This window comes from Accipiter gentilis, chromosome 7, assembly GCF_929443795.1.
Source record: "Accipiter gentilis chromosome 7, bAccGen1.1, whole genome shotgun sequence".
Taxonomy (NCBI): Eukaryota; Metazoa; Chordata; class Aves; order Accipitriformes; family Accipitridae; genus Astur; species Astur gentilis.
In genome coordinates this window covers 17,143,701-17,164,941 of record NC_064886.1, presented here as the reverse complement: position 1 = coordinate 17,164,941, position 21,241 = coordinate 17,143,701, and the positions used below count along the sequence as shown (strand labels likewise).

The following is a 21,241-nucleotide window of genomic DNA, read 5'->3' as shown; positions in this document are numbered from 1 at the left end:
CCGGATGAGCAGAGAGTGGGTGCAGTGCTGAAGGAGCTTCCCCACTGCTCTGTTTCTACGAATTATTATTAGCACGATTTAGGAGGGATTGAAGTGAAAGGTTTGAGATGTAAACTTCACTGGTTGACTTCGGCTTAAAGAGGCAGCCTTGTGGGAAAGCGTTTCTTTAAAACTCTTCCCTCCTTTTTGCTGGGAGCAGCTCTCTCAAGATAAAAAACATGTTGGTTTTACATCAAAACAACCTAAAGTAAGAACCCTAGGTTAGCTGACATGTTCAGGTGCTTACATATTCATGCAAAGTGAAATGTTGAAGTCGCTGAAGCTGATGCTTATGACATCCTTTCCCCAGGAGTATCTTTTGCCACAGATTTACAGCTAATTGTCTCTACTTAACTACCTGCAACAGGACTGTTCAAACATAGGCTTCTGTTGTTAATTAGCGAAGTCACCGAAAGCTGAGAATTATTTACTGCACAACTGTAGAGTGCTTTGCAGGGATACTGTTTTAAAACAGGCAGATCACAGTAGGAAGATGGCAGCAGATAAATTTGGCCCTACTAGAGCTAATGCGTCACTGCAAGTCCTTAACTGAGGAATTAATCCAGATTACAAAATGAATCAGCAGTACCAATCTCCAGTAGAAACGTGTAAAGTATTTTATTTATCACGGCTTACTGTCACCTGATGTTAGAAGAGGGACTTACCCACATTTATATTTTGTCCTTTCAAGTTTGCACTGTGCTGGAAAGAATTGGTATTTCTAGGACACGGGGAAAACATCTAAGGAAACAGCCTCAATTATCTTAAGAGAAAAGAATGAATGGAATCTGCATTCAGAAATAGTCTGGAGGGTGAAGGAAAGGAGCTCACATGTGACTGCACATATATAACTACATGTTCTCGAACAAAATTTAACATCAGAAGAACAAGCAGTCACAATTTTGCTGTGATCCTTAACTTGATTTATTGACTCAATGTCTTTGATACGTTTTCTGGCAGTGAATGGTTGATGAGGTGGGATTAATTAAGGTAAAGGCAAAACAGAGATTTCAAATTTGTAGATTTGCTGTGCAAAGGCCTTAGAAGATCTCTGGCAGCAAAAGCCAGCCATTCAAAAGCTGGAAGGTTAGATTTGCAAGATACCTAAAAAAATGTTGTTAAAATATTCAAATTCAAAGGAAGGGCACCATTCGTCATGTGTTGACACAAGTGAAAGACATATTTTTATAGCCTTCAATCTAGAGCAGCTGTCTCCTCCAGAAATTCAGACTGATACTGTGATGCTGGGAAACAGGGAAGGAGCCCTCACAAGCCTCCTCCTGGCCAGCCTGCTGCTGGGGGCAGGACAGAGAAGACCAACTGACCAACTTCATGCCCAAAAGCAGATGAAGAAGGAAGAGCCTGTGCAATGCTCTTGGCCCAGGTAACACGGGTACGACAGTGCAGTGCTGTTGCGTGAAGATATTGGAGTCTTTCTGTACATTTTAAATTTTGGGGTAAGTTGTGTTTAAGGCACCTTCTTCAAGGAAGCCAGGTACCCTCTGTTAAGAAGCCTCTCACTGCTTAAACCTGCACAGCAGCATTTCTTGCCTCTGTAGAATAGTAAACTGAATCAAAATCTCATCTAAGCTGTTGGAGCAGAGGGAGGGATGGGGATGCAGCCAGACGAGGCAACTGCCCAGGTTTTGTTTGCTGTGGTGGGTAGGGAGGCATCCTTGAAATTGAATATGACAACTGTACGTGACTGGGTTAATTAGCTGTTGACCAAAGAACATATGTGGTTTGTTTAGCAGGCTGTGAGGAAAGATACGCAGAAAGAACAGAGGAGGCTCTCCTGAGATAAACCAGGCTCCAGAAAACAAGGCAGGGCTGTGAGAGCCCCATCCTGGGGTGTGTGCTCGGAGGAATTTACCCCGCGCTCCAGCTGAGCTGCAGAACCTGCTCCTAGTGCCGGGCAGGACAGGCGAAGTGTGGGAAGCCCCAAGTGCCGGCTGCTCAGAGCCCCTCTCGCCATCCAGGGCCGAGGGGTGGGAAGCTGCCAGAGCTTTTCCGGGCTCCTAAAATTCCCTCTCTAAATCCTTTATCCAGCTGCTAAAAGAACTTGCACTCCTATAAGTCCAGTAAGGTCTTTGATTGTCCACTGGGTGCAATAGGTGCAGATCCTTAGGGGTATATTTTAGTCAGACAGAAAAAAATGAAACCTCAAGGTATATTATTCCTATATATCTTTTCATAATGAGGGAACCTTAACTATATTTTTCCCCCAAGATAAACATTTAATCCAGACAGGACATGTAATGTGCAAAGACTGGAGTTTTAAAATGTCTTTTCTGTAGGAGTTGCTCCTAGAGGCAGAGAGGGACACTGGCCAGCAAAGCCTTACCAGACACAACCCCTGCTGCCCTTCCAGCTGTCCCTCCCCTGTGTCCCCAGCTTCAGGCGCAGGAAGAGCTGACTTAGGTCTACAGTTTTCCACAGGTATCTCTGGGAAGGCTTTCCAGATTAGTGCACATCCTCTTACTTTTTGCAGGATCCATATTAAGGAGACGGCCAATTTGAAAACTCAGTGCAAAGTTAAATGGATGAACATTTATAAAGATTTTTTGACTCTCTTCCTTCAAGAAATCTAGTTTTGGAGCATGCTTTAGAAATAAAAATTGCAAAAAGCCTGAAAACTGCAAGAGAAGTTGATAGTTAAATAAAATGAATGCCAAGAACGTGGATATGGAAGCTTAACTTACTCGGGACCATAGACTGTGATATATATTATGTGATTTTTTTTTTATTTTATGACTCCTAACTTGGAAATTAGAGTCCTTTTAAAATTGACAGATCTAATTAAAATCTGCAGTTTCCATTCTTAGCAATTAAAGTTATATCCACTATAATAAACAAATTCTCTAGTTCTAGTTTAAAAAAAAACCCAAACCACTGTTATCTTACCTTGCTTTGGTTTTATTCACAAAGATGTGATTGAAATAATGAGATTATACGAACAGCTATAATCTCCCAGGAGGTGGAAAGACAGGTAATTCTGAAATCTTTTGTAAAAACGCAACATTAAATACTGCTAGAACCAGCTGTATGGCCAGTCGTGCTACACTCACATTATTTGTGTTTAATGAAATTCTTTTGTGTTTCAGTTTTAAAGAAAATACAGATCTCTTGAATGAATATTAATAATTAGCATATCTTAGTTAGAAGACTTTGCAAGAAATCTTTAGAGGCTCTAATTATACACAGCCTCAATAGGCATAAGAATTGTTCCTTGTCAAGAGGTGTAGGGAAGAGGTAGGAAAGCTTTGAATAAAGGTCTGGTGATCCCTTGGTGCGAGGCTGTTCCCAGGGCGAGCATGGCTCTGAGTGGGAAATGCACAACATTTCCTGCCTTTGTACGCACAGCACCTGCAGAAACACAGACTGCGGTCCTCATGAACATGTTGTCAGGCTGCAAAGTTATGGCCCAGGGCAAATATCCACGAGTGATATTAGGAGCTTTCTTCTGTTCTTTTGAGGCTTATATCTCAGGAGTGAAATGAAGAATTTTAAGGGTTATTTACAATTAAGACGTATTCTTATAAGTACCTCTTCTTGAATGTTAGGATTGACACAAGCTGTCCTACAAATGTTGAAGTGTTTTTACTTAAATGTTTTTACTTAAAGGAAATAAAGGTGACATCCACAGAACCACCTGCTTTTAAGCTGACCATTCCTGCTAGCAGCGCAGACCAGGATGTTTGCTCTGGCCACGTGCAAAACACAGGTGAGGCTCAAACCTGCAACCAACAGCAGCAGTCCCCCAGCTTTTTAGTCAGATCAACTGACATCTGTCAATCTCCTTGAGCACCTCGTGACCCCCCGAGCACACTGGCACCCTCCAGTCTGGATTCACTCAGGTCTGCAGGAGGGTGTCAGCACCCCAGCTTCCCCTGAGCAGGAAGGGGTAAGTTATAGCTGCATTTTTTTAGGACTTGCTCTGCTCATTACATCACACACGCAGAGCGCGCTCCGTTCAAAGAGTGATGTAATGAGCAGAGCAAGCCCTAAATAAATGCAGCTACATCTTAGGGGTGGCTCTGTGATAAACTGAGCTGAGACGACAGAGTAACTGCAAAGGTGGAGGGATTATTTTCACATGGGAAGGGAAAATAATTTTGCTGGTAGGGACTACTCCAACCTTGTGGTGAACTGGAAAGTTTCAGCATGTATCCAGCGCAGAATTAAAGCTGTGGCCCACGATGTGATTCTTTCTCTGTAATCCAAAATCCTGCAGGCTTCCTGTAACATAAGGTCCCGTCACACAGTATTGTAGGTAAATGCTAGAATCCAGGGAAAATTTAACACAGCCATAACACACTCCTGCAACATTTATACCACGTTTATTAGTTTATTATTCTACTTCAAGATTATCAAGGCCTGCCACAATACATGTTTGATCTCTGGACAATCACAGACCTCACTGGAGGAACTGAAAGGACAATGCGATGTCCCTGTGGTTGGTGGCTCTTAAATCAGCAGAAATCCCCAATCACTGCAAGTTCTGAGCAGGTTTCTCTGGAAACCGAGCGCAGAGGCAGTCAGCAGGTCATCGACTGCATTTCAGGTGTCCACCCACACATGTATGAAAAGAACATACAAAAAGGGCATGAAACGAGCAGACAGCACTAATACAGACCTTGAAAAGGACCAGAGACAGCACGCACACTGAGGAGGGTCTCTAGACCATACGTTTTCGGTTGTTTGTGCCAAATCCAAGGAAAGGGGATCCTACAGATACTCTTTGTGAAAAGACAGCATTGCACTCAAGTTTTTACTTTAGCTTCAGTCCTCCTCATTGTACCTTTTCTTTTTAATTGCTTCCTTTCCCTTCCTTTTTCCTTCCACTTTGCCCATTTCCACCCTTTTGCAACAAACCCACATCCCAAGAAGCCCAGTACCGACGTTCGCAGCCTTTGCACCTCCCGTGCATCACCCCCCCGCCCTGGACCTTATTCTCACCCTGAGCTACCTGGACCAGGGCTGCCCACTATTGCACTTGTACAGCCCAGAGCCCACCAGGCCCGGCTCCCGGTTTGCCAGTCCTGCCGCCAAGCGGGTTATTATTATTACAGGAACAAAAAAGATGAGGCATCGTCTCGTCACTTTATCTTTCTGATAGTAACGACCCGCCGCGCCCTGGCCCCAGGCAAGCTGCCGGGCTGGGTCCGCCTCAGCCCAGGCGTGTGGTCGCCTCAGCCAGCAGGGCCCTCCGAGGGGACCGTCCCCGCGGCACGGCGGCTCCGCCGACGCCACACGGAGGGTTTTATCTCCACCCTCAGCCCCACCGGGCGCTTCAGGCGCTGCCACAACACGAAGGGACCCGGGAGAAAGAGCGGGGGACCCCACGGGGGCGACCGGGGCCGGCAGAGGCTGCGAGGACGGCGCTGAGGAGAAGCCCTCGCCTCAGGACAGGACGGGACGGGACGGGGCGGGGCGGGGCAGCGGGTGGCGCGCGCCACCACGGCGCCGGGCCCAGCCCCGCGCGATGACGTCAGGGGCGCACGTGGCCCTCCGGGCCCGGCTGCGGGCTCGCGCCGCCGCCGGCAGAGCTCCCGCCACCGGGTCCGCCGCACCGCACCGCTCCGCACCGCACCGCGCCGCGCCGCGCCATGAGGGTGCAGCTGGAGCGGTGCCGGGGCGAGTGGCGGGAGCTGGAGGAGGAATTCCGGCAGCTCCAGGTGAGGCGGGGGACGGGGAGGAGGTGTGGGGCACCGCGCCGGTGCGGTGCGGTGCGGTGCGGTGCAGCGCTGCGGGGTGTCGCGGTGGACCCGGCTTCCCGTCCGCCGCTTCTCTCGCCCTGCGCTGCCTTCCCCCGCTTTGCTTTGCATCGCTTTGCTGCGTGAGGCGAGGGCACCGCGCCGGGTTCGCCCTCAGGGTTCCCCCCCCCCCCCGCGCCCTCCCTGCTTCCCCCCCGCCGCGCTGCCGCAGGCCGGGAGGGGGCCTCGCAGGAGCGGGGCCGACAGCGTGGGGCGGGGTGGGGGGAATCCCCGACGCTGACCCCTTCCCCTGGCAGGTACCCGCCTCGGGGCAGCCTCGGCAAGATGCTTCCAGGGGTGCGGGAAAGGCTCGCCCCCTCCTCGCTGCACCCGGGAGAGGCCCCGCGTGGGCACCGGGCCGCGCGTGTACGCCGCCTTCGCCGCAGACCCCGGGGGCCACGCAGGAAGCGCAGCTGTGCGTGGATGCACACGCTTGCACAGCACCCCAGAAACGTCGCTGGGCCCCGGTACCCCCGAGGCAGGTGGTACGTGTGTGCGTGCGACATCCCAGAGCAAACCGCGGCCGTTCCCCGTGGAGGTCTGACGAGGCACCCGAGGGGACGCGGTGCAAGGATGGGAAAGGGGTGGGTTTGCGCACCCGTAGCGTGGCAGAAAGAGCAATGGCAGTAACACCTGTGCTGCGAGCATCTCCTGGATGGAGTCTGATTTCACGTGGTGGGATACAGGGGGCTCGAGTGCTGTTTATCCGTCTCGCAAAAGTGTGCGGAGGGACAGAAAGACCTCGGAGCAGCGGCTGAGAGCTGTTTCTGCAAAATGCTTTTACCTCCAGGAAACCTTCCCTTCCCTGTATGTCATCAATGCTGCACCTATACACACATGCTTTAGATCTTTAAGCCAGTTTTAAAACACGACCGGCTGTTCTTGCCCTGTGTGGCTGTTAGCCTCTTTTAGGCTGTTAAACAGAACGTGCGCCACAAAAAAAAAGAGGTGTGATTTCCAGATTTAGCTCCATGTCTTAAAAGTCAATTGGGATTGTACGCTTGTTAACAGAAGGAAAGGTGGTGGTTGGGTGTTGGGGGGGAGCAGCAGCTGACATGGTTTTGTTGATCACTTCTTTGCTGTATGTGCCAACCAGCCTTCTCACTGAGCATGTTGCTTAAGTCTGACCTAAACCACAGCAAAATGTCAGACTTATCCCTGCCTCAGTTTCCCCATCCATAAAAGGGAAGTAGAAACACTTCTTGGTGGGATAGCAGCTGCTGGTGGTATGATGTATCATTGCCCAGTGGGTAGTACTGTAGAGGTGAAAAGTTGGAATAACATTCATTATATGAGAGCTTCAGGGCTCACAGAGTTTGTATCTGAATGCAGCATTGCAGAAGAGGGGAACACGGCACTGTCACGATGACATGACTTGCTCCAGCTCTGTGAGATGCTGGTGGTGCTTAAATGTGCTTTGGAGGAAGGCTCTGTGCTCCCAAACTTGATTCAAGTCAAACTGTGATGTGTTGGGATAGAAAACCTAACTCTTCAGTAAGAAAGTACTTCAATATGGGTGTCTGCTCGTGCTTGCCCTTGCACGTAGCTTTTTGGACACACTCACAGCATCTCCTGCTCTTGAGGAGCCTAGTTTTCCTGGCAGCAGCTTGACCGCCCCCCTCCACGCCTGCATCACCCCTTCAGTGCCCTTTTTGGCTGGCCTGACTCTCCTCTCCGGCTGGAAATGTTGGTCTGGGGTCATGTGGGAACTGCTTCTTGCATTTCGAAGGAGCTCCCTGTCGGCGTTTTTCAAGGTATTTTGGTCAACCCCACTGAAAGGGTCTCTTGTGCAATGTCAGCAGGGAGAAAAATGGGTGGTGGGCAGATTGTGTGTTGAGAGCAGTGCCGGCCCCGTGGGGCACAACGATCTCTGTTTCAATTCACTCCTGCCCTGTCTTGTATTTTATAAGTGCATTGTAAGTTCTGGGTCAGGGGCTGTGTCTTCCTTCTCCTGTGGAGGAGGACCTTGGACTCTGGTCATAGCTCCTGCCCCTGACGTGCTGGGTGGCTGGCATGGGGCTTGTGGGGCTGTGCTTGTATTTGGGGAGCTTGAGGAGCTTTGAAGGGGCTGATGCTGCCATGCGGCAGCACTGAGCATCCCCTTGGGGCAGCGGGGACCAGCTGTGAGATGGCGTTGGGGGACATCCAGGTTTGCAAAGCACTTCTAACCAGCCACATCTGCAGATTTTTGTTGTTTGGGTTGCTAGGGCAGCGCCTCAAGCTCGGGGCTGTGGGGCGTTGCAGTTTTGGGGCACGGACATGAGAAAATGCAAGTTGCTCTGCAACAGCTTATTAATTTAAACCCTGCATATGAACATATAAACCAGATTTTGATTAGAAAACAGCGCTGAGATAGCTCCCTGTGAATGTTGCTTGAGTCCTGCAAATGAACAAGCGCTGACCACAAGCAGGGCTGTTGTGAATGCAATGGAAAATAGACCTCGAGGTAACTACACAAAACATCAAGCAGTTGCAGCGTGGGGCTGCCATGCTGAGCTGCTGCCTGCCCTTAGTCTGTGAGCAAATTGGGCAATGCAATTTCCTCTTGCAAACTGGGCGATTGTGGTCCTGGCGCTGTAAAACATGTAAACTCAGGTGCAGAGACAACTCATGCCCAGGAGCTCTTCAACTCGGGGCAAAAATACTCCTCTCTGTGGTGCATGCATCCTTTGTTTTTTCAGCATGTGTTGTTCTCTGTGTGGAGAGCGAGTTGTGGCCAGACCTGACCCTCCGTGCACGTATCTGGCCTGTGGGTTATAAGTGTTAATGTAAAGGCAGTGCTGAGCTACCTGCGCTGCCAGTAAGTCCCCTTTTTAAGCAATCGCCTCTCTTGATGAATAAATAACTTCACTACTAGCAAATGTTATGTTCTTCTAAATACCAGTGTCATTTTGAAATCGTTATCCTGATGTTTTTGGCTAGCGGTAAAAGTTACCAGCTCTCAACTCGCCTGTTTGTGTTTCCAATAAATACTTGAACACTGTTTTGGCGAAGAGCTTCTCACACCCTTTGAACCAGTCTTTTTAAAGATGCAATTGCATGACATCTAGAGAAGCAGAAGTTACTGTGCAGTCCAGTGAGCCCCGAAGTCCTGCCCATGCTAAGCAAAGCCAAACCCATCCCATCCTGAAAGGATGAGAGCTGCGGTGCCTGGACATGGTTAGTTTGGTTATTAATGTTTTAAAATCGGACACCAGAGCTTGTTTTGCATTGCTGCTGTAAATAATGAACCGCTAACAGGCAGGGCCCAACAAGGAGGAGAGCAAAGATTTGTTTTGTATGGTTTTACCACCATGTTTATGCTTTGGGAAAACTGGTGGTAATTTTCTGTGGTCGTTGATGTGCTGGTAGATAAAGCAGCCGTGCAAATAGCCATTAACCTGTGCGTTCATTTGGCACTAACTCTGCAAACTCCATTTTCCAAGTTTTTATAGATCTTAAAATTTGCCCTGAGGGCATTGCTTGGGGTCTGGTTAGCCCTTCCTGAGGTCTCCCTGCACTTGGGAAGGTGGTGAAATCACTGCAAAGGGCGGAAAAGCAGAGCATGTTTATTCCCATGCAGAGGGAAGGGTGTGAGAGCAGAGGCACCTCTCTCAGTGGGCTTGCAGTTGGTTAGCGCATCCTTGTTACAGCCACTAATTGGGGGCTTCAGAGGATCAATGAGCTGTGATAAAGAAGTTCTCTCTAAGAGCATCTAATGCCTTAGCATCCCAGGGAGGGGATAGGTTAAGCTCTTAAACCAGAGTCAGTAGGTTGCTTGAACATACATGGGGTCAAGATGGCAGTGGCGGCCAGGAGACATCTGAATCCCCAGGCATGGATTTGTGGCTGGTTTTGTGTCTTCCCCCCCCCACACCCCGGGTCCTCATATTTCTTCTTTTTTCCCCAGATTTAATCTGGCTGGGAAATCAGAGTTCCTGCTCTGAGATTTAGCCACCTGTTTGATGGGGACAGATTGGAATCACACAGAGGATTAGGGGCTTTGTTACAGAGTGAAATGGGAAGGAGGAGCTCCTGAGTGGGAAAGCTCCTTAGAAAGAGGAAATGAGATGAACATAGAGAGGATGCTCTTCCTTTTGCAAGGGTTTCATTAGTGTCCATTTAAGCCATGTTATATCTGTGCTGGTTTGGCATCGCCCCCTCCTTGCTTGTTCACAGGGGTGCCTGTTGGGTCCCAAGAAAGCAGGGGTTTGCTTGCTTCCTTCAGAGGCAAGGACCAAATGCAATGTGTAACCTAGAAGGGCTCTTCCTACCGATCATCTCCTCTTCTCCTGCAGGAAACACACAAAGTTTACAGGCAGAAACTGGAAGAAGTCACCAGCTTGCAGACAGCCTGCAGCAGCTCCATACACCGGCAGAAGAAGACACTAAGGGATCTGAAGCACAGCCTGCAACGGTAATGGGAGACCTGGAGGGTGGAGGAGGCAGGGATAGGATCTTTCACTTTCCCAGAGGGCTGAAATGTTTAGATTTTTAGCATTTTAATATGCAATCTGTGTTGCTGTTGTAATTTTGCTCCATCTTATTCTTGAGTCACCTCCATCTATCACAGCCAGGTAAAATGTTTGTAACTCTGTGAGAGATGAAGTCCTGTAAATAAAGAAGATCTCTGAGGGAGCCTGTGTGGGTTTGCATCCTTGCAGTATGTGCCATACGCTGCAGGACTGTGCAGCTTTTGGTCCATGTGTTTTGCTAGGTGAGCAAAGCTTTGCTCCGTAAGCTGTGCATCAATCCTTGAACCTGAAGGTGTAACTTGCTCCTGGGTAGATTTACAGGAGGGAACTGTCTCTGGCTGCTCGGCTGATCCCTGGGAGCCACAGGCTAAATTCCTTGTGTGCAGGTCTGAATACACCACATCCGACACCACGGGTTGTTAATGCCACTGTGCACTGCTCTCTGTTTTACATTAATTGGTAAAACCTCAGTTTGTCAATAAATCATCAGCTGTGTGTTTTGTTACATCCTGAAATATTTCATGCCTGATGAGCTGCAGCCTCTGCAAGGCCAGGGCCTGAAACTGCGCACAAAGTTCCTAAAGTGGAAGGAGTTCCTGCAAAAAACCACAATATTCCCTAAGTGCTCTGCTAGGGAAGAAGTACGCAATCCTGTCACTGAGCTGAGATGAATAAAGAAGCTGATTTATAAACCAGTTGGTTGAAATAGCCTACAAGGACATAAACGAGGCACTGAAATAAAATCATGGCTAAGCCAAATGGTGCTGCACAAATACAGGAGTGAAGTGTGCAATGGCATCAGCTCATGCAGTTAGTTTTTTAACAGCATGGATTTTATGATAACGTTATTTTCCTTTAAATAAACAGAAGGTAAAAACATAAACAGGAATATCTTGTTTCTGCGTTCTTGCAGGTGCAAGCCCAGAGCAAGTCCTGAAGAGTTTGCTCTCATTCAGGAGATCAGCACCCAGATCAAGGAGAGGCAAAATGCCTTCTTTGACATGGAAGCCTACTTGCCAAAGAAGAATGGGTATGTGCTTTGCTGGGGAGGCGTGTGCTCCAGGAAAGCTGATTTTTCAAGTGTTCACAGCAGTGTTGTTCCCGGAGGATAATGTGCATGTTGAACAAATACATGTAAAACTGGATTAGTCATAAATCTCTTGCTGAGCTGCTGTGTCAGTTGTACACAGAATTCATTAGCTGGAAGTATATGTAAATGTACTGCATGTAGGCAGTACAGGGGTTTTTGTTAAAATAAAAGTAACCCTGCATTGGCGAGAAGTCATGCAATTCACTGTTTCACACTGATGTTTTTCCACACTGTGCTAATTTTTTAAAGACTACATCAGCATAGGAATTTTCTCACTTTTTTTTTAAATAGTGCTTATAACTGACTTAAAATTTTTACTTTGTCCCCAGTGGGGTTGCTAGAACATATTTCTTTGAGTTGTCAAGGGCTGTGTGATGCTGCAGCCCCTTGGAAGTTTCTGTCAGAAACTTTGAGTTGTCAGGGGCTGTGTGATGCTGCAGCCCCTCGGAAGTATCTATCAGAAACTTTTCTTCCAATTTCTCCTTGTTATTTTTGGTTTTGGACTACATATCTTGCCCTTAGACTGTAGTGCAGAAAAGGGACCAGGAAAATAAACCTTTTCTCTAACTTCTTGGAAATGCTGACCAATCTTCCCACATTTAAATTCTCTTCTGTAGTCTCTCTCTCCAGTTTGCCTTAATTAAAACCTACAGCAAACGTGGCTTTGGCAGATACACTGGTCTCTTCAGCTCTGATCTGGGTCATCCTGTGGCATTCAAATAAAATGACTTACTTGGGTCTGCTCTTGGTTTTTTTTTGTCTTCCAGCTTGTACTTAAATCTGGTGCTGGGAAACGTGAACGTAACTCTCCTGAGTAACCAGGCAAAGTAAGTGAATGTTTCCACACGTGTGAATTTGGGTTTCTCCAGGGCCAGCTGTGGAGATGGACTGAAGTCCAGAGATGAGAATGGGTTTCTCTTAGATCTGATAAAAGATGAAATGTCAAGGGTGAGCAAGTTGGACTGTGACACGGGGCCAAGCTAATGCTTCATGTAGCTCCAGTGCATTCTGTCCATCACTTGCTTTTAAGCCCGGCCCAGCCTGTTGCCTTAATTGGGGGGGAAGGGGGGGAGGGAGGGTTGCGGTGATTAATGGTATTGCGACTTCTAGGTATACAGTGCTCCAGAAAATGGAGGTGTTGGGTTGTTTTTTTTTTAAATCCTGTCATGCCAACCCGGAAACCAGTTCTTACGGATTTAAGCTGTTGTCTTGAAGTATAATGGCCATGCAGGCAAAATGCTACTTTTTACCTCTGTCGGTTGGTTTTCTAAATGTTTCAAGCAAAACTTCTGTCTCTGTGTTGGCATGTGGATGTGTATCTGGTTTGAAAAAAAAAAAAGTGAAGCCACGTTCCGGTAAAACACCCATTTGTGTCCGTAAACAGTGGCTCTTCCCTTCCAGGTTTGCCTACAAGGACGAGTATGAGAAGTTCAAACTTTATCTGACAATAATCTTGTTACTCGGGGCCGTTGCCTGCAGGTTTATTCTCCACTACAGGTAAGCCTGCATTTTTACTTTTAATCAAGTATTTTGAATAAAAACGTGCTGGGTTTGAACTAACTGTTCTCTTCTGTTAAGGACTGTGAGACAGGCTCTGGCAATGTTTAGGCTTTGCGTAGTTGGACAGCAGGATAACTTTTGCACCTCTTCTTCAACACTGGCAGGCCCTGTATTTTTGCTACTTGCTTTTCCTTGTTTAACTTTTTTTGGAGTCTCTTGTAACTAAGAGAAGTCCAACATCACGTTTCCTGATCTGTTGTTTTTCTGGAGTCGCGCTGTGCTTGGGAACGAGCAGTTGGTTTTGCTCACGGCTTGTCCCAGGCAGGGGCCGGTACCGTGCTGCAGCTCTGGGGTTGCAAACACAACAAGGGAGGATTTGCATTAAATGATCAGACCTGAAATGTTATCTCTAGGTCATGATAAAGTATCTGAGCACCAACAAGCTTCCATTATTCAGTTTTGCTTAAAAAACAGGAAAGTGTTGGAGCCAGACACTTCCATTGAGGTCTCTCTGGGTGTGGGGTGAATGCAGGATCATACCGAAGAACAGTGCTGCCGTACACAGAGGCTGCCCTGAATTCCCTGAATTCAGGGGTTTGCAAATGGCAAAATAAAGGGTTTCCCCCCCCCCCCAGAGTGTAATGCTCTTCTGCTCTTTTAGTTGATTGGATTTATATAGATCTCATGGAATCTCCTCATTGAATTAGCCTGGAAATGCCACTCTAAATTGGATCATCCGCTGCTTCCATGGTGCTTTCTCTCCTTCAGAAGGAATTAATGTCATCTCTGCATACCTGCTTATCAGCTCAAGATCTGCAGTGTTATATCACAGGGCACTTCCCAGAGGAAAGGACTCTGAGCCTGATGGTGCTGTCCATGTGTGCAGCTCTGCCTGTGGGTTAGAGATGTTCAGGACCGGGGCTTTGTGTCTGTAGCCTCACTTGGGCAGGTTTTCATTCGCCCAAGGGGAAGGAGGAAAAATAGGGATTTTTTGAATGTGTCTTTATAATTAACAGGATTTTTAAATATTTTTTTTTACTGTGTGTTTTTTCTGTTTAACAGGGTGACAGATGAAGTGTTTAACTTTCTGTTAGTGTGGTATTACTGCACGCTGACGATACGGGAAAGCATTCTCATTAGCAATGGATCAAGGTACCGTGCCACCTGCAAAACTATTTAAAGGACGAAAAGAAAAAAGAGCAATAAAAGGGGATTCAGCTTGGTGCTGAAGCCCAGCAAATCCAAGATGCTGATGCCTCTCTGCAGGTTCTCTTGTCTCCGTCCCCTTCCCTGGCCGCTTTTGAGGGCAGATGTGGTCACCTGAGGCCACCTGGGGAGGGAGGAGAAGGAGCAATTCCTAAAAGTCCATAAGCTCTTGGTCCGAAGTGTTGGATATTTTTTGTAGCTATGGGTTAGTTGTAGATGTGGTCTGGGGTGTAAGTGTGTACGTGTTTTTGGTCACTGCCACATCTCATGGAGTGTGTGACTACATTACAGTTGTATCGAGGGAAAGTTGGCGGTTAGGGGATAATTGTATAAAGAGCTGGGAACACAAGTAGAACCCTGGAAGAAGTTAACTGCAAGATGATCCTTACCGCAAGCCCTCGTTTCTTTATGGCGCCCTTAGTAGGCATATCCTAAGGCAGGGTGGTGAGGTCCTGCTGGTAAATCGCTTCTGGAGTATCTCCCTTGGGTCTGGGTCGACAAGTTGCCTGAGTTTGCGCTTGTGTGCAACCTGGAGTCTGGTGTCAGATTTTAGCAATAACATGATGGCTGCATGTCCCTGATTTTCATCATCCAGATAGGCTGGTGTGGGGAAACTGCAGCAATCGCCACGTCTCTTCCCGTGCATGTCAGTTTGCTGCTGGGTGACTGGCTGCTGCTGCTGCAACATTTGCAGCTCCCTGTACCGTTAATTAATGGGGCTTCTAACTTGTCTTGTTTGGCACCTTTCGGGCAGCCAGCGTCATGTTAGCGCAGCTTCCCACATTCATTCTTGTTCTGCATGCTGCTCAGAGAACTTGCATGCTCCCTTGTAGTGGTGCTTGTACAGGGGTGGACCAGCACTTGTGTTAGTGGCAGGAGTCAGTGTTGTCCTAATTAAGTAGCATTATCTAATGATCAGCTGGGAGCAGCTCACAGCTCCTTGTTTCAGCCAGTCACTTCCCTCTCTGAAGCCAGTTGCTTCCATGATCTCCTTGAAATGGGGACGGGAGGGAGCACTTCTGGGATTCTTGTCTTGACATCGCTGGCTGGATGCTTGTGGTCCCCACTCCTGATGCAAGACAGGGTTTGTGCCTGGAGGCAGGCACCAGAGTGGCATGTGTGGCGGGAGAATGAGGCCCTTCCTCCTTTGTCTGGGGGCAAAATCTTAAAAATGGGCTGATGTCTGGGAGCTGCTTGAGGACACAGTGTCCAGCGCTGACTGTGGGCAGCAGGGATGAAGCAATCTCTTCTGCAAGCATGGCTGTCCCCAGGGCTGCTGCAGGCGTGATGTCTTGTTTTGGGGTGCTTTCCAGAGAGGAGGAGGGGGATTGCTGTGGGGCTAGAGACAAAGAGGAAAAAACAAAGCATGGGGATGTAAAGTTGCTTGCCTGAGGCCAGCAGAGAAACAGCTGAGCCTGGGCTTGCTGTATTTGCAGAGGTTGGTCACAGCAGCTCAGGTGCTGTCTTGTGTTAGAGGTCACACACCTTTGATTGGAAATGCCCCAAATTAAGCCATCGTGTTGGCTTAGTTTGCAAAGCAGTGCCATTCCTGGGGCAGCTCTTCACTTCTTGATTCTGCCTCGCCACATCTTTTGCTCACTTTACTGTAATTTTCTGAGCTTTCTGCAGCTTTCATGTCTGAAAGAAATAGCCACCTCACAGGAAGGACTTGGAAATGTCACTTATTTGCATGGCACGGGAAAAAAAAAGGGTGTGTGGGCTGAAAGCTGTGCATCATTAGTCACCGTGGTGCCTCGTGCTGCAGGGACTGCTGCTTCTCGCTGTGCTGGAGAGCTCGTGGGAGCACGCGAGATGTGCGCTGGTCCTGAGCCTCCCTCTTGCAGTTGTGGATTCTTGCCCCCAGCTAAGCCATATTGCCAGGGCAGTGCTCCACAGCACCCCTTTGGCTTGAGTTGGGCCATCTGTTTTGTTCCCTGTCCTTCCTCCCCCCCCCCAAGTCAGGGTAATTTTTTTTGTGTCTGTAGAGCCAGACTTACAGTGCTAAAATCCGTGTTTCTTGTCTAACTGCCGTGTTTTTTCTGTTCAGGATCAAAGGCTGGTGGGTGTCTCATCACTATGTCTCCACATTCCTGTCTGGAGTAATGTTAACGTGGTGAGTCTGCTCTCGCCTCCTCAAGGTGCTTCAAGCCTGTTTCATGGTGTTTGCATCATCTGAGCATTTAAATTCAGCATGACCACGAAGCTGTGGCCACATGGCGAAGCATCAGACTTAATATTTGTCTGATGTTACAGGTGTTTTCAATGATAAATACAACACTGCAAGTTTGTATTTACATTGCTGATTTCAAAAAAAAGAAAGAAAGAAACCCAAACGCTAAGCTGTAGTTGTGCTGATGGTAGCAAAATCTCTGCAAGTCTTTCAATTTCTGTCTCTGTAACTAAGCAAGCAAGCAGCACTTTGCTTTAGAGGGAGGACACCGCAAAATTCATCTGTTTGGTGCCTTTACTGAACCCAGATTACAAACAGAGTATAAAGCCAAAAATGCAAGTTACCTTCCCATGGGTGGTGGTGTTGGTCAAACAACAAAGCAATGCACCCTGCATATGGTGCCTGTGCAAAGTGTCTCAACTTTGGCATGAACTGATTAGTTAATAATTAAAAATTGTTTTAAAACAACAAATGTTTCTGCTCCTGAATCTGTAAGGGGACAACATCATGGCTGGAGCACAAGTTCCCCTGTCCTCTGTGTATCCTGAACTACCCTTAGGATAAGGAGCACAACCACCCCCTGCTCCACCACTTGGATTCTTGATGCAGACGCTGCTGAATGGCTTTGATCGCTGCCTAGAGAAGAAGGCAATAAGCAAATGAATAAAAGGAGGCAGCACTTGTACATGTTGGAGAAGGGAAACCTAATTGATGAGAGTGTTTCTTACATGCCAGAGTTGTGATGTGCAGCTGTAGCACCCTCTCTGGGCTCCCGATGGGGTGGAGCGGGCTGGGTACCAGCTGCTGGCTTCATTTGCTAATGGGATCTGGCTTGGCAGTGAAGGGGAATAGCGGGCTGCATCATATGCTTTTTATCAAACAAATTGACCTCCTTTATATTTGCTTTCAGGCCAGATGGACTCATGTATCAAATGTTTCGCAGTCAATTTTTAGCATTTTCAATATTTCAGAGTGAGTATATCTTACCTTGCTAATTCATGGGGTAAAATAGTTTGTATGGTACGTGCTTAGAAGAAAACACTTCTGCTTGGTAAATACTAGAGTATTAAACTGTAGAAATATAAAGATAGCATACAAATATAAACAATAATTAAATGCTGTTGGATTAAACATTATTAAAATAGTTTGATATGTTTATCATACTTCTGAATAGCCAATGCAATGATGTTTTATCTCTCCTTCTCCAGGTTGCGTTCAGTTCCTACAGTATTATTATCAAAGGGGCTGCCTTTATAGACTCCGTGCTTTGGGGGAGAGAAACCACTTGGACCTTACAGTAGGTGAGGTTTTCTGCAATACTTTCTTTGCAAAGTTTTTGCACAGGTTTTAGATGCGGTGATAGGGAGAGGGCTGTGTGGTCTTCTGAGAGCGAGCTTTGCAGAGCTGCCACCCCCCTGCCCTGCTGCCTATGTCCTAAGACAGGAAGGGGAGCGAGGCTTTTATCCCCCTCCTTGGGTCCTGTGGCTCGGGAGCAGAGGGCTCTGGTCTCCGTCAGCTCTTGAGAAGGTTAAGATGGAGGTTTTGGTCATCCCCATCTTCATCCTCCTCCCATTACTACACCTTCAGGTTTATATTTTAAATTGGTTGGTTATTGCGGAGCTGGATGGGAATAGCCCTTATGGGGTGGTCTGGGTGGGGAGGGCTGCAGCTCTGGTCCTGGCTCTTCTGTGCTCACTCTCTGTCTCTTCTGTTAACCTTTTCCAGAAGGATTTCAGTCCTGGATGTGGCGGGGGCTGACATTTCTCCTTCCCTTCTTGTTCTTTGGGCACGTAAGTTGGGCAATCCTCTTCCCCCGTCTGCGGTGCAGGGCCTGGGTGGGTCTGCCGCAGTGGTTGCAGCACCATAAAAAGGTGCTTTGGATCACACGCACCCATGGCAAATGTTTCTAAGGGGGTTATTTTGCTAGTAATGAAATTGTGGTTTTGGTTTTTTGTTTGTTTTTTTTTTCCTTTGTAGTTCTGGCAGCTATATAATGCAGTCACGCTTTTTGGATTGTCGAGGCATAAGGAGTGCAAAGAATGGCAGGTGGGTGTTGGTTCTGCTCAGAAAAAGCACGGAGCAGGAGAAGAGGGGGTGTTTAACCACATCCTTAAAGGTACTTGGGTATCTGACCCCATCTAAATATCTCAGGATGATGTGGCACAGAGCCTATACAAGAGAACTCAAAATAAATGTGAGTTACTGTAGGGAAGTTTGCACCCACGGGTGACCACACAAACTGAAAGGCAGAGCATGTAGGGGAAGAAAATACATGTGGGTAAATATCTTTCCATATTGTTTGTGTATATGGGCATTTAATAGCAATGGCTGTTCAGTTGCTGGTGGTTCTTTATGGCTGATCCATGAGTTACACATACAAAAATATGATGACAGTGGATCACTTTAAAAACATATTATCCGCTTTATTGCCCCACTTCTAGGGATCCTTCCACTTGTTTTCTCAGTTGCTGTCACCCATCAAACATGTCTATCCCTTTCCAGCTATACAGTTGCTCCTGTAGATCCAGATTGGACCACATCACATGTGCAGTGGTGCATTTACTGTGACGGTCTTTAATTTGGTCAGATCTTGCTGTAACTTGTGTGCTCACTTTGTTCAGGAGGAACACACCTTCCCGCAGAAACGGGTTATTCCCTGACACCTGTGCCACTGCTGTTCAGTGCATGTGCTTGTAGCGTAATGTTAATCCGTTAGATTGGACTTAATGATTTGATTTTACTGTCTGGTAGAGTCAGCGGTGTTGAATATAACCTATGTTGTAATATTAAAAAGTAGTAAATGCTACTTAAATAAGCATGATAAAAATATACTTCCCACACAGCTGGATGCATGGATGTGTATTTGGCTACGATCTTCTCTCCTCGGATGTCCGTGCTGACAGATCCCTAGACTTGTCAACCAAGCTGCACCAGAGCTCACTTGTATGTGGCCAAAGCGGTACCCTCAGCTCTCACCCTTTTTTCCCCTTCTTCTCCCCTCAGGTTTTTGTTTTGGCTTTCACATTTCTGCTGCTCTTCCTCGGGAACTTCCTCACTACTCTCAAAGTGGTGCACACTAAACTCCAGAAAAACAAAGACAAAATGAAGAAGCTGTGAACCCCCCGTCCCCGGTGTGCTGGCTGCCATCCCCCTGCCCACAGCAGGTGCTGGGTTTGGGATGGATCCTGCTAAAACCCAGCAACACAATGGATGGGCTCGGAAGGACTCGTCTGTCCCCGTGTTTGGCGAAGGATATGGACTCTGCCAGCACAGACTCATTATTAATGCAAGCATGGCTCTCCAGTCCGCAGTCCTGCTATTTATGTACATTTAATACAAAACGTGTTTGCTTTTGGGTTTTTTTTTTTCTGTATATAGAGCAGCATACACCTGCCTGGTGAAGTGCCAGCATTGGGGGAATGTGGGATCTACTGTAATTCCAATTCTGGAATGATATTTAACACTTTGCAGTTTTATTATTTAAATTCTGGGTATTGGATTTGCAAAGGTTTATGAACACTCCAGGTTGATCAGTCATGCAGACTGAATGCTGTTTTAAAGGCATTTGTTGAAGGCATATTTTCAGTGGCAATACTAACCTGTGTGTACTGTGAAAAAAAAAAAAAAGCCCATCTTTGTACCATACTGCTGCTATATACACTTTTAAAAAGCTATTTAAAGAAATCTGCTTTTGAAAACAAAAACAAGTGAGCAAAAGCAGTTTTTAAATGGCAGGGAAGTCTGCTAGCCCTCTTCCAGGGAGACCAGGTCATCTGTCCAGGCCTGGAAAATACCTAAAATAAACCATTCAATATGCCACTGCTTCAGCCTCTTTTTAATAACAAATACACTGCGCTTCGGGTTGTTTTTTCGAGACACTATTTTTCTTTAAAATATCCTTGATCAGTGGCAGTAAGTGCAGTTGCACTTCAGTTTCTGTTTTCAGTACTGTTTGTTCCCAGTGCTGTTCTGGAAAGGGGAGGACAGGCTCAACAGAAATATTAAATACTTTCTTTAGATGCTGCACTTATACCAGTAATTAAGAGAATGTAAACACTCATTCAGGAGGATGGCAGAGGACAAATACTGACTGCCATCCTGCTTAACTCCTTGTGCTGCTTGAACTTAAACTTAACTCATTCCAATAAGCTTGTTTTGGGTGCTGTAACAGCTGTACCTGCCAAGGCCAGCTGCAGTATTGTGAGCTGCTTTAGGCAGCATCTTTCCCAAAGGTGAGGTGTCGTGGTTCCTTTGAGCTAGCACAAAGGCCAAATTGGGCATATGCTTTGGCAGAGTGATCTGAAAATGATGCCCTTCTCCCAGTTAGTGTGCTCATGAACAAATATATATGCACTACAGACTTGAAATGGTTTCATCAGCTCTTCTGTTGATGCGAGGCTAGCAAAATTACCTTTACAGTGTCACTGTCCTGTGGGCATGAACAATAAATTGCAATTTGCATATTTTGAACAACTTTCACACTAGCTGGGCTGTATCTTGCTATGTTAACTTTCAACTTTTGCATACCCTGTGAGGTTTTTTTAATCCTTTGAGCTCTCCATTTATGAAATGTAAATTGTTTTATTTTTGAGAGCGATGCTGGAACCTGCTGGATCTGAGCAGTGGACCTGGTTCTCCAGGGGTGGAGAGCTCTGCACATGGTGAGTAACTTGAGTTCTGCAGCATGAGAAACTCAGAATAAAAAAGCAAGGAAGATTCCTGCCATGGAGCCGAGGGTAAACACAGTAGCTTCCTGCGCATTGATGTTTCAGTTTCGTACTGGGTAAGGTGATGGGTGGTTTGCTGTGTTTTACTGACAAATGTTTTCTTGTGCACAACTCTTCAAGATTTTTCTGGAGTTGAAGATGTGCACAAACTTGTAATTTTTTTCATTTTTTTTTAATTTTCCATTTTAAGTTGATAGGGACTGACAAACCTAATGAAATCAAAACAAGTTAGGGGAAGAAAGAAAAAAAAAAAAAAAAAGTATGATTTCAAGGATCAAGATCTCTTTACCCTGCATGTA

The 21,241-nt window shown here is 46.9% G+C and overlaps 1 protein-coding gene across 2 annotated transcripts; it reads left to right on the top strand.

Moving 5' to 3' along the window:
* On the top strand, positions 1–21,107 carry TMEM120B (transmembrane protein 120B). Of its 2 annotated transcripts, XM_049806157.1 has the most exons (13): positions 1–2,478; positions 3,664–3,763; positions 10,073–10,191; positions 11,163–11,279; positions 12,107–12,166; positions 12,741–12,836; positions 13,902–13,991; positions 16,093–16,158; positions 17,126–17,187; positions 17,424–17,516; positions 17,941–18,005; positions 18,193–18,261; positions 19,219–21,107. In XM_049806157.1, exons 2-13 carry the CDS (start codon positions 3,734–3,736, stop codon positions 19,330–19,332), a joined length of 981 nt encoding a protein of 326 aa, XP_049662114.1. In that variant the 5' UTR covers positions 1–2,478; positions 3,664–3,733; the 3' UTR covers positions 19,333–21,107. The 2 variants fall into 2 exon arrangements, with proteins under 2 accessions (XP_049662114.1, XP_049662113.1); XM_049806156.1 differs by lacking the exons at positions 1–2,478; positions 3,664–3,763 and adding an exon at positions 5,594–5,717.
* Positions 21,108–21,241: the final 134 nt, after the last annotated feature.